Raw genomic sequence first — 12,676 nt, 5'->3', positions numbered from 1 at the left:
GGAGAGGAGAGGAGAGTTAAAGGAATGCTCCGGCCTCCTCAACCCTCCTTGCCCTCTCTCCCTCACTCCTCCTCCCATATCTCCCTCAAAACAGGGTAGCGAGGGAGGAAGGGAGGGAGCTAGGGAGGGGGTGTTGGTGATAAAACTCCAGACATTCCCTCATTTGATGGTGCTCTGCCATGTCAGTGCATTCTTGCATTCCTCCCTTGCTCTTTCTGTCTCTCTCTCCCCCCAAATTCCAATTCAATATATTGTAACAAATAGACACACAATTGCCAAAGCATCGCGCTCAAAGGCTTATTAGATCCCTGTCGCTTTCTTTTTCACAGAACATTTCCCCTCACAGAGAGCTCCTCGTGCACCCTTGTCAAAAATTAACAATTTTGCTAAAGCGGCTTACAAGATATAACAATTATACAAAAACAATGCAGTCGAACAATTAGGCTGCAAACCATTCTCCCGTTCTCTTGCTATCTGTGTGTGCCACTCTCTGTCTCCTCGTTACCCTGCAGCTCTGTCTGGAGAAGGTGATACAGGATAGATAGTGTGCACAAAACAAAAGGAGGAGCACCATAAAGCAGTTAGAGAAGGAATATTAAAGAGATATAAAGCCATTCACCTATTAGGGGTCAAACAGATGCACCAGCTAGTGTCCTTTTGTTTCCTCCTCTCCTTTCTTTAGACCTCTTAAATGCTCCTTTTTTTCTCAGCCTCAGAAGTGTTGCGTGACTATTGTTTCCTTAAAGTTCAGCTAATGCCCCCTCCTTTTAGAGATGAAATAGAAGTGTCCGGTTGGGCAACAGCAGGAACACATAAATCAAGTCAGAAGCCCCAAGAGCCCTCTCTCCTTGGGGTCATTACAGGTCAAAGGGTCATTTCACAAGGGGTTAGGCTGAGCAAGGCCAGAGCACCGCCTGTGTGACAGTGTGCGAGGGCGTGAATGTGCGTGAATAGTCGTAGGAGAGGGAGAGAGATTAAGAGTGTGTGTGTGTGTGTGTGTGTGTGTGTGTGTGTGTGTGTGTGTGTGCGTGTGTGTGTGTGTGTGCGTGTGTGTGCAGTTGAAGTGCGAATAACAGATTTAAATATGAGAGACGGTGTGTGCGTGTATGTGTGTGAGCGCAATAAATGTTCTGACCGTGTGCTTTTATTGGAGGTCACGGGGTAAAGGGGTTGGTCCAAGTCTATATGTACCAAATCCTGCTCCTGTGAAAACACGCAGTCACTAAAAAAAGCTCCTGCTGTCAAAGAGTAACACATGGTCACCTGTCTTAACGGGGTATCGCCCAAAACAATGCGTCTCACCAGTGGCAACGTGACATGTTTCTGTCAGCAACACTTCCCACACTGCCGCGCAGCCAAGTGTGTTAAACAGTCAGCAATCTCAACTAGTTGTGAGGTGGAACGTCCCCAACAAAGCAAGATGGGTCGACATGTTTCAAAACAGGCGGAGAGAAAATCCCGGTTAAGCCTCGCTCCACAAAGACCCCAGTGTTCAGGCCGATGTGACTGTGTATAAACTGAGGCTCTGCAAGTTTACACAAGTCCGGGACTTCTGCGTTTTGCAAGACAAATGCCTTGGTAACTGCTGTTAAGATGTGACTTTTGCTGTGACTCTTTGGGGGCTTTACCAGAACTCAGGGTTGCTTAGAGGAGAAAAAGTTCTCCATATCACTGTTTTGGTTCTAAGAGAAGGAGACTGCTTTGGCAATGTTTTGGTTTTCGTGCTGTGTGCCAAGATTTTCAAGGTCTTAGTCAGCAATTTTTGCCTGATCTTGTTTTGAGAAATACACTGACTGTGTTTCTGTTTCTTTGTCCCTTCTCTTTCCTCCTCCCTCTTTCCCTCCATCCTCTCCCCTCCCTCTCTTCATCTTCTTCAGGTTCATAAATGCCAGGAGGAGAATAGTCCAGCCCATGATTGACCAGTCAAACCGTGCAGGCAAGTCTCCTATAGTTACTGTATTCAAGTCGCGCAGGCGAAAGCAGTCCACACTCCATGCACCCGGAGGCCCCTCAGCTGGTAAATACAGGACTGAAACCCCTATCCTGGAATGTCCAAAACCTCCAGGGGCTTTCCCCCTTACTGTAGTGACTGACCACTAAAATGAAGAACCAAAACATTACAACATTAACAGCAAGCATTAATCAACTTTGACGTGCCATTTGGGGTGAGAAACTATTAATTATAAAATATAATCATTTGGCTGAAAATGAGTTAACGAAGAGTGGATTTATTTTCTTAGCCTGTAAACAAAACTAGCTGTGTTCTCAGTAAAGTTTGCTCTTAACCCCCCCCCCCCCCCCCCCTTCACCAACCAGGCAAAGGGGAAAAAAACACTCAACCCTTCCTCCCTGGCTCAAACCAAAACATAAAGAGAACTACACCCGTTTCTTTTCTTGGGTGACCGTTGTTTGGCTTTTTGGCTCCAGACCTGTTTTTACCCGCCGCCCCCCCCCCCCTCTCGCACTCCTTTAAACTCCCCCCTCAACCCTATTTGCGGCTGTTTCAGGGAGCGAGGGGAGTGAGCGGTCCCCCTGGTGCATGGCTTGGTTTGGACTGCCGTAAACTTTATTACCTGTAATAGGGGTCAGAGGTCAGGGTGGCATTAGGGGCGCAGTAAAGTTCAAAGGCATTCAGTGGGGCCGAGTTCTTGCTTTTGCTTGACTGACCCCCAAACAGCCTGAATCGAAGGTAAGTGGATTTCTATGAGAGCAGAACAATGGAGGCGAGGGAAAAAATAGGAACCCTATCAGGTTTCACTTATCGTTGCTGCTCAGTTATAGCCAGTATTTATTAGATAAAGCATTTAGGCAGCAGCAGATTCTGAGGCAGCAGGAATGACTTATTGTTGACACAAAGGAACACTGATCAGACCTTCAGCCTGGAACTCATTTTGTTCTTTTGATCATGTGTATAATCAGACATTAATAGGAGCAGCAATTATGTTAAAGGCCATAAACATGGCAGTATTAGGTGCCAAAGTGCGTGAGAAGTATTAAATAAGTAAAGAGTTGGATTAACCTTAGCATTTTATTGCAACAATGTTTTGGATTGAAATTAATCTTTTTTTTTTATTCTGGGGAATATTTTCGAGGTTTATTTGCTAAATGTTTTCTGTGTTGTTTGTGTCAGATTTCTTCTTTTTTTACCATAAATGCTTGATTGAATGGTATTAACATAAACAACATGTCGTGTTTGAATATTTTGATCAATGTAAACAACATATAGCTTTGTTGAAGATACAATATATATGATGCTGTCAGACAGTGTGGAGTGAGAAGTCCAGTCAGTCATTCTGTAAACAGTTGTCACTTCTTCCAGATGGCTCAATTCTCACCTTAGTGAACCGTAGTGTGTGTTGTACTCTTCCAGTCCGATCCCTATTAGAGCATTTAGACGCATTAAAGTCTACCAGGGGCTTAAAGTGGAGAGCCGGCTGGACAGACACGAAGCAGAGTGACGTTGACATACAATGGTGGCTCCCTGTGCGTGCACCGGCCAACAGATGATCCCGCTTCGGCCACTGAGCCTTAATTAAAAGCACTAATTGACCACTCCGTCCCCTCCCTCCAATCCCTCTATCCCTCCCTCTGTCTCCTCCTCCATCCACAGTAAGTCAAGGAGCTCCCTACAATCCAGATGGCCAGCCGATGGGGGGCTTCGTCATGGACGGCCAGCAGCACATGGGAATCAGACCACCTGGTAAGGCTTTCTCTCTGCGTGTCTGTCCCTTTCTTTCCTCCCTCGCTCTTCCCATCTTTCTCCTTTCTTTCCTCGCTGTCGTGAGCTCATGTTCATGTCTTTGCCCTCCTTTTCCCCTCTTCTTGAGAACACTATCTCAAAGGTGTCGGTGCGTTTCATACAGTGTCTGCCATGTCGGTGGTTTATTCTACCAGCACACTTCATGTGTTTTCTCACACACAAGCACACGCTATATGCTCGCCGTGTGATGTTTTAAGTGTAAGCTAAGCAGTATGTGCACCCTCAGACACAGTGATAAAGATACACACACACACACAGTACACACTGCTCCACCCCCTCCTTTGACACACAAACCAGAACAGGTGTGGTCAATCACATTACACAAGCATCTCCTTCCTCTCTCCCACTCTCTTGCTCTCTCAGTCCCTCTCTCTCACGCCATCAGGTCTAATCCCAGAGTTTGTCCTTAAGCTCCTCTCCTCCTCCTCCTCTATCCCCTGTTTTCTGGGATTCTCTCAAGTCTCTAACCCTATCTCACCCTCCTCTCAAAGTCAGCAGGTTTGGATAAACTGTCAGGCTACTTAACCCCCCCTACCCCCCTTCATCACACCTCGCTGCCAGATTTAAGCCAGTGTGCTTCTCTACTATGTTGTCTGTGACGTTAGTGTTCAGTCTGCAAACTTTTTCCTGCTTACACTTACAATGTTGCAATAACTTTATGAAAGCATAATCATTTTTGTATTATCTTTATTGATTGCATTAACATTGTTACCTCTGTGTGTTTCTTTAGGAGCAATGGGTGGCATGGGCATGAACATGGGCATGGAAGGTCAGTGGCACTACATGTAGCCCCGCCCCAGTCCGACCAATCGCAACACAAAGGAGGATGTAAGTAGACGTTGACACACATTGACTTACACATCAGATGAGATGTGTCTACAACATGTTGAATGGGGGTCTCGGACTATATATATATACAGTACATTATTCATGAATGCATTTACTGCAGATCAGGAGGTGGATCTGCTTTTAGGTTGCATTTCAAAGTGTTCGTAAAAATGGGATCTGTGACATTTTGTACCAGCGCACGACAAAATCATTCTGAAAATGTAAAAGTTACGAGAGTTTTAGTGAGCGCACATCCTTGTTTTGCAAATGGTTATTCTCCAAACACATTCCTTTTTGGAAACTTAATTTGTTCGAGTCTTTTTTTCTTTTTTTAGTTTTTTTGTTACAAACGCGCTCTTGTTCTTCCCAGGCTAAATTTTTCTCTGTTACTCTTTCTCTAACGGTCCCACCCTTGGTCGGGTGATAAGAGCCTTTGATCACAACCTTGTAATTCTTTGTGTGTGTAATGTGTGTGTGTGTGTGTGTGTGTGTGTAGAGCAGTGTTTCGCTCTCTCACATATCCAATAGCTACAGCACAGGAGGAGAGAGACAGGAAGAAAGGCAGAGGGGAGAGATAAAAGCAGACAGTTGGAACATGTGTGTTTATACGAACGCATATGTTCCATACAAACACAAAGTATTGATGATAAACGATGAAGCAGATACGTTTTAGATCTTTGACTAATCTAAAACTATTGAAAATCAGACATTTGTGTAATGGTGCAAATGTTCCTATGAAACATACATACTAGGTGTGTGTGTGTGTGTGTGTGTGTGTGTGTGTGTGTGTGTGTGTGTGTGTGTGTGTGTGTGTGTGTGTGTGTGTGTCAAACAGATAGGAGGAGGGAAAAAGGCGAAAGGGGCAAAGAGGGGAGAGAGGATGAGAGGGGTGAGGAGAAGGAAAGAAAGCGGGGATGGGGCGGGACGGGGTGGGTGTTGAGATGGGGTGGGGTAGGGGACTTGGGGGTTGGGGGGGGGGGGGGCAGGTAGGACGTTGCCATGGCAACAGACTGATTGGCAAAAATGTAAGCAGTCGTCGCTGGTGCAAGGAGAGAGAGAGAAGTGAGCGCCCCTTAAGTGTCATAAATCTGCCGGGTTGCTGTTGATGCATGAGCCACATTAATACACACACTAACCAGCTAGAAGAACAACTCCCCCCCCCCTCCGCCCCCTCTCTGTCTTTCTAATGCTCGCTCTGTCTCACTCCCTCTTTGTGGTTTTTCTCACTGTCAATTTTCCTCCTCTATCTCTTTCACACAAACACCTTTTTTCTTTTCCTCTTTAATTCTCTGCCTCTCTCTTTCTCTCACCTCCTCTACCCCCCCCCCCCCACCCCCCCTCCACCTCCCTCCCTCTCTCTCGCCCCAGGGCCAAATAGACTCCCACATAATTCTGGATGTATACCGGCTTGGTGTTGTCACAGTGCACAGTGTGTATGAAGTGGCTACGGGTCCAATTGTTGTGAAACATCATTGTTTAGTATGTTTATGTCTGTATTTGTATACCATATGTGTGTGTGTGTGTGTGTGTGTGTGTGTGTGTGTGTGTGTGTGTGTGCACCTGTGTGGGTATGTGCATGTATATGTACCATATACAAACATTCATATGTGAAATACATGCATTTGCCCATGTGTGGGTGTGTGCACGTGTATAACTGTGTATGTGTGTGTGTGTGTGTGTGTGCATGTGTGTGTATGGTAATAGGATTACTCCTGGCACAGGGAGGGGACACAAACTAGTGCAAAATGGAGGAGGTAGCCAGCAGGGTATGGAGCTTAGCTGGGCCTAATTGACTAGATCCAAATTAAATATGCCATCACTAGAGGTGTGACCAATGGATTTGACTTATTCAGTTTACAAAAATAGAGACCATTAACCCTCCACAGAATGTGCATGCGTGTGTGTGCGTCCGTGATGGAAATATACCGCCCTTGTTTCTGTCACAAATGTCCACAACCAAAGCATGACAGAAAATCTCACATCGAATGGCATCTTTCAGGTTTGAAATGCAGGGAGACATGGTAATAGAAAGGCTGTGCTTTCAGAATGAGACGTGTGTGTGTGTGTGTGTGTGTGTGTGTGTGTGTGTGTGTGTGTGTGTGTTTATGTGTGTGAGTGTGTAAACATGAGGGCTGGTTCGCCGTGTCCAAGCCGCCTCTTTCCAGCAGCTGCTAGCCTTCCCAGCAGACCTTGCTTTAAACAGCCTCAATTTGCCTGCTGAATCTCGTAATTGGGCCACCAGAGGAATCCTCTGCGAGACGGGCAAACCACAGAGAGGACGAGTAGACAGCGGAAGAAAAAAGAAAGAGGGAGAGAGGAAGGGGTAGACAGAAAGAGGGAGGGGCGGCTGAAGAGATGGCGAGCGAGAGAAGCGTAAACGACAAGAGGGAGGGGTAGAGGGAGTAAAAGGAGGAAGGAAGGAAGAGAGGAGGAGGAGGGAGGGAAGAAGATAGAGGCTGGGAGAGAGATGGTGACAGAAATATGTCTACCCTTCCTCAAGACTAGTCACTTCTTTACATCTTCATTAGCTAGCCGCTGCTAGCTTGCCTCCGTCAAATATTGCTACTTTCCTTTCTAGGTCAATTAAATGTAAGTGATGTGTTATATTCTTTCATGACCAATTAAATTAATAGGTTATTACAGGAGAAGGGAGGGTGGGGGGGCGACTCTCTTATTTGATTACGAGAGCACAGGTTCATTATATTTTATAAGCAATTTTCATTAGCGGAGTTGAGATTTTGTTACCGCGGGGCTAAATTGAGCGGTTATTGTGCTGGGGAGTGCTGAGCCTCGATACAGAAGGTGTGTCTAGCAGTCACACTGAAACATTAGTTAAAACTAAAGCCAATTAGTCCTGCTTAGTGAAGAGCGTTATGCTTTCCACCCAATGACGATTACAGAGCTTATATCCCCTCGCGAAACAATACACCTGTCAGCAAAGATGAAGCCCAGCAAGTGAAGCAGAAGAGCGCTGAGCCTTTGATAGCAACGAGAATGACTCTCGGATGACCCTTACCCCCTTTCCCTTCTTCCTCTCCGCTGCTTTCCCTCTTCCACAAAATTAGCCAGGGGTGGCCCCTGAAAACTGTAATTTTCGGTTTCAGGACAATAGTTATCACAGGGTGGAAGAATTAATTATGGCGCAGAGCGTATGGAATTTCTTCTGGCCCTCACCGCTCTCAGCTTTTCCCAAAATGTCGGGCAGAACGCTTGAGTGAACGCTGCCTGTAACCCCTTTGCTGCCAGTCTCGGCTGGAGACCCTTTGTCCCAGGATTCATTGCTCCAATCATTAAGCACAAATTTGTTAACCTTCTGCTGAGGGGTCAAGATCCCTCCATCCCCCCCCCCCCCCCCCACTGCCACGCACCCTCTCACCATCACCCCCTACCCTCAACTTCTCTTTCTGGTGGATGAACTTTTACTATTAACGAACATCTGAAAAAAACAGGTCCCAATGGGGATTTTGTGCCCCCTCGTATTGTCCGTGTGAATGTGGGTCCCTGTTGAGTCGGCCCCTCTGTAGTAAGTAGGAAGGAGGCCTGCAGCTCAATGTATTGATTGGCTTATTAAGTGAAAAACCTTATTAGCAATGTGTGCTCCTTCAAGCACGCGTAGCGTTTATTAGTACCGTGACCTGGATTTACTCCAGTCCTCAGGACGCTCTCGTTAACCCCGGAAACATATGCATGCAACACAAGTAGCAATCCAACCGATCCTTAATGGTATTGTTTTTATTGTTGGACATTTTTAGTGAACAATAGTTATTGTTGTAGTGTTGAGTCACTTCTGCTCCGTGGCTTTTCTGCTGACGTCTTGTTTCAGTAACACTTTAACTGCAGGAAACATTCAACGCAACACTTTTTCAGAAACTTCCAAAACAGATAATCACTTGTATGGGAATGTAATGGATCATTGCTTTAAGCATGAACATCATCTGCGCTGCGTTTAAGCTAGCGTCGTTAATGGCTCCCCTTTGTTGTAGTGCCACAATAGAAAGGTCACAGGTTTGATGCCATTAGGTCTAGAAAGATATGTAAACCCGTGACCACCGCTCTCATTGAAACAAAGCTAATTGAAGCTAGCAGAGCATAATAGCTCACCGTTCTCTTACGCAAGTCGCACCTATTCTCCTCAGTAGCCCAGGTGAGAACTGATGGATGAAGGGAATAACAAACGAGGGCCCTTGCGTTCACTCCTCTGTTGTGCTCCCCGCTGCACCTCATTGTCCTTTTCCCTGCCTGCTTTTGTGTCGCCTGTAGCGCGTGTGTGTGTGTGTGTGTGTGTGTGTGTGTGTGTGTGTGTGTGTGTGTGTGTGTGTGTGTGTGTGTGTGTGTGTGTGTGTGTGTGGCAAATGCGTGGACGGGCCCCGGCCTCAGGTGACAGGCGTCCGTCAGCCTCATCTCTCCTCTTTGGTGTTAACAACAATGGCCGTGGTTCCTCTGTGGTGACTTTCTGGCGGTAAAGAGAGGAATGTGTGGAGAGAAGAGGGTGAAGATGGATCTGATGGCATGCAGCAGGGTGCATCAGTTTAAGGGGTTTCGGTTTGTGTGCAACGTGACTTAGATTTTGTGATTCAAGCTTAGATCATCAGTATTAGAATTTAAAACGACATTGAATTGTATGTCACGTTAATAGTTTTACCTAAACAGTCAAATGCTGACTATAAACAACCAAACGTTTGATCAAAGGTTCATTTTAGATTCCCTTGTTGTCCCGTTAAATAGATTATGCAGGAAATGTTAAGTACAGGGCCTCGGTATCACTTGAAGTTGATCATGTGTGTTTGGTCTTTAAGTCCTCTCCTACTGTTAAAGCAGCATCACTGAAGGTGTAGGATTAACTCACTAAACCTTCCAATGCTCTGTCTCATACGTCCACACAGTCTTAGTAAAGGGCAGGCTTGGGTTGTTTTCCAGATTAGCACTTTGTTGGGTTCTCAGAAGTTGCCACATACTCATCTGCTCCTCCAGAGTCTTATCAGCAGGTCGTACCACGTTCACGTTGCTATCAGTCTGACATGAGTCTGCTTTCAGAAGTCTGCTGTGATCTATCGTCGTATTTAATGAATGATTAATGACATCTAACTCGTTCATTTCTCTTGCAGTTAAATGCTTTCTGCCCAGACAACATGCCAACTTGCTCACTGCTTTATACATTGACCACATGTACGTACATATCACTGATGCCAGGTGAAACCTTGTTGTCTCTACAACAGCAGCAGCACGGATCAGTTGACTTTGGATGGGTTTCAACCTATCGAGGACAGAGTAATTCATAACAACAGTGATACTATCTGTGTAGAAACTTTCAAATTGATCCTCTCTGACTTCAATCTGTTGACCGAATACAAACTCTCATTGACCTGATCCAAAACTGATCATTGATTAACCATTTTGATCTTTCCTCAGAACTGCAGGGCAAACCAGGGGATCAGCTGTCTCACAGAGGCCTGCGGAGCATGGGAACAGGATTCCTTGACTTCCTGACGACAACAACCAACAGTAACCCCTCTGTCCACCTCCAAGACCCAACAACATTTTATTCGGCTGATATCTGCAACATGGAAGCCTTCCATGACTGCCTACAATCCTTGTTTATGTATCCAGCGACGGTGATGCACAGAAGATCAAACTATGTCCGACCCAGATGACCCCCAGACCCCTGCTTCTTCTCTGACGGGCACTAAACTTTGCCCCCTTGCCACTGCCCACAAGGTTCACATGGACTCCTCCATTACAAGTGATTGTGATTGCGATTGCGAGCTTAGACGACACACAAGAGACACACTGTGTCCTTTGCCTGTACCTTCGGCGAATGCAGCACCTGGTGATATATTCTAGACTCTTTGGTGAACAAAAGAGAGATCCTGTGAAGAGCACTCCACTCTTTGGGACGATGGAATTGGACCAAGGAGAAGCCAATGTCTGTATCTGACAGGACACTAACAAAGCAAAAGAGGTGCCCTTTAAAAAATATAGTGGATTGAAACATGGAAGGAGGGAAAGCAAGAGAAAAGAAATTAAAAGTATAACTATATCAAACCCTAGTTTGGGAAGCGAGTGGAGAAAGAAAATATACTGTATACTGTTGTAAAATTACGCTGGACTCTCACAAGAACTGGGAATTTAAGTATTGTAAATGCTATTGTATTGTTCTGCATATTATGTTGTTTCTAATAGATTTTTTTAAAAAAGGATGTGAACTTTTTCTTTTTTTCTCATTTCTTTCCACACTATGTGTGTGCCGTCTCCATCAAATTTGACCTCCTGCCCCCTCCCTTCATTGAATCACAATGCATTTTTAAAAGATAAAACAGTGAATAAACGGACAATTCGATCAGTTTGTCATTTCTCGCAGGCCTTTCTTTGGATGGTAAGAGAGCGATGCAGACGTTTTGTTTTTGTTTTTTTTACTACATACAGTACACACAGCTCGTCCACGTACATGCAGGGTGCAACTAACTTGTATTACTGTTGCTGTGTCTACACCTTGTAACTCCAATTTTGGTGACTTTTTTTTTAACCTTTTCATATCAGTTGATTCATATGTTCCTCTACTGGTTGAACGTTTTTATTGGTATAGAAAATTCTCTGACCACATGGGGTAATGAACCTCTCCTATAACTCATTGGATTAACTCAAAACACAATGACGTCGAGCTAAACACAGTTTCTGAGAAGCTAACAATTTGGATGTACAAGGTTTTGAATGCTATTGCCATTGTCCAATTTATCATTGTATCCATTTTGTTCATTCTCTGTTCACACGAGGACAGACGCAGAGTGTTGGCGTCAACATGGCTGACATCATGACAGGCTAACAAACATGATACAGAGCTTCAGCTAATGCTCACAAACAAGCTAGAAAAGTTGCTGCGGATGGGAAACCACAAGTGTGTGTCCCACAAAAATGTTGTTCTCCATGTGTGTCTGTGATTGAGCGCCTCTTGACGTCTATTCCAGTGTCCTATTGATGTGTTTTATGTCACAAGGCTGGGCACTCGCATGGCCAATGGATTCTCTCCCCCCCCCCCCCCTGATAACAGGGAGAGGCAGAGGCTATGGGAAAACACCTTTTATACCACAGTCCATTCATTTTGATTAAACCAGATGATGTAATGCTGATCAACAGACAGGAGAGAATGTAAAAGTCACTGTGTGTGTGTGTGTGTGGCAGTATGCATGTAAGGGGGAAAGTGTGTGTGTGTGTGTGCGTGTGCATACATGCTTGTGTGGGTTATCAATGCATCCATTATCCATTGCTTCAAACATGTATTACGCACATCTTTAAGATTCCTTTGAAGACAAGTCATGTTTCTTATGCTTTTACTTTGAAGGGTATATATGTACATCTGTGTTGTAAATAAATACTTTTTGTTCAAATAACAGAACTCATAACTAGTCTCACATTATATTCCTACAAGCAGAAATATAAGAACATACATTCTACTAGTTGTCAAATTTAAAAACCCTTCAAGTGAACTTGGCACAAACATGTTTTCATTCGGACAAATGTTCATTGAAAGAAAGCAGAACTCCATTTATACTTAAAGAAACATGCATTCAAGTCAACCTCTCTTATTGCTATGGATAATGTGAAGCTAATGCATGCGTTATGCTGTCATTTTCTCACACATGGAGAGGGGAGGCGAGGAAAGAGAGGCTCGGCGATAAAGCGAATTATCCTTCATTTAGCATTAAAATTCATTTAGGTAAAATTGCTACAAACATGTAAATGGGAAGATTAGTTCTCCCTCACGCCTTGTTGCCCGCAGTCAAAGGGCTCCGCTTGAAGCCCAGCGCTGTGCAGCCGATGTTGTCTCGGGGATAAACTGCACTTCAGGAGTCAGAGACTGAGCCGACTGAGGAGGCGAGAGGAGAAGAGCCGAGCGAGTTTTGTCTAATTGATACATTTCGGAGAGCAGCCCTGAATCCCAAAGTCAGTGTCTTGTTTTTTTCAAACCATCGAACAAGAGAGAGTCTGTTTTATCCATAACAATATGCGCGTGTAAATCAATACTCTCCCATTCTCCCTCTCTATCTCTCCTCCGTGCAACTATTGTGTTTTTACTGCCTTTGCCGAAGTGAA

The 12,676-nt window shown here is 44.9% G+C and overlaps 1 protein-coding gene across 1 annotated transcript in view; it reads left to right on the top strand.

Annotated features, from left to right (window-relative positions):
- The window catches only part of meis1b (Meis homeobox 1 b), a 78,303-nt gene extending 66,318 nt beyond the window's left edge, over positions 1-11,985 (top strand). The window contains exons 10-13 of the mRNA XM_029449807.1: positions 1,878-1,936; positions 3,611-3,700; positions 4,491-4,588; positions 9,998-11,985. Coding sequence (XP_029305667.1) covers positions 1,878-1,936; positions 3,611-3,700; positions 4,491-4,549 — 208 coding nt within the window. The 3' untranslated portion in view covers positions 4,550-4,588; positions 9,998-11,985. The remainder of the gene's footprint in view (positions 1-1,877; positions 1,937-3,610; positions 3,701-4,490; positions 4,589-9,997) is intronic.
- The last annotated feature ends 691 nt before the right edge of the window (positions 11,986-12,676 follow it).

Source organism: Cottoperca gobio, chromosome 15 (assembly GCF_900634415.1).
Source record: "Cottoperca gobio chromosome 15, fCotGob3.1, whole genome shotgun sequence".
In the NCBI taxonomy this organism is placed as follows: Eukaryota; Metazoa; Chordata; class Actinopteri; order Perciformes; family Bovichtidae; genus Cottoperca; species Cottoperca gobio.
This window is presented reverse-complemented; position numbering and strand designations above follow the sequence as displayed.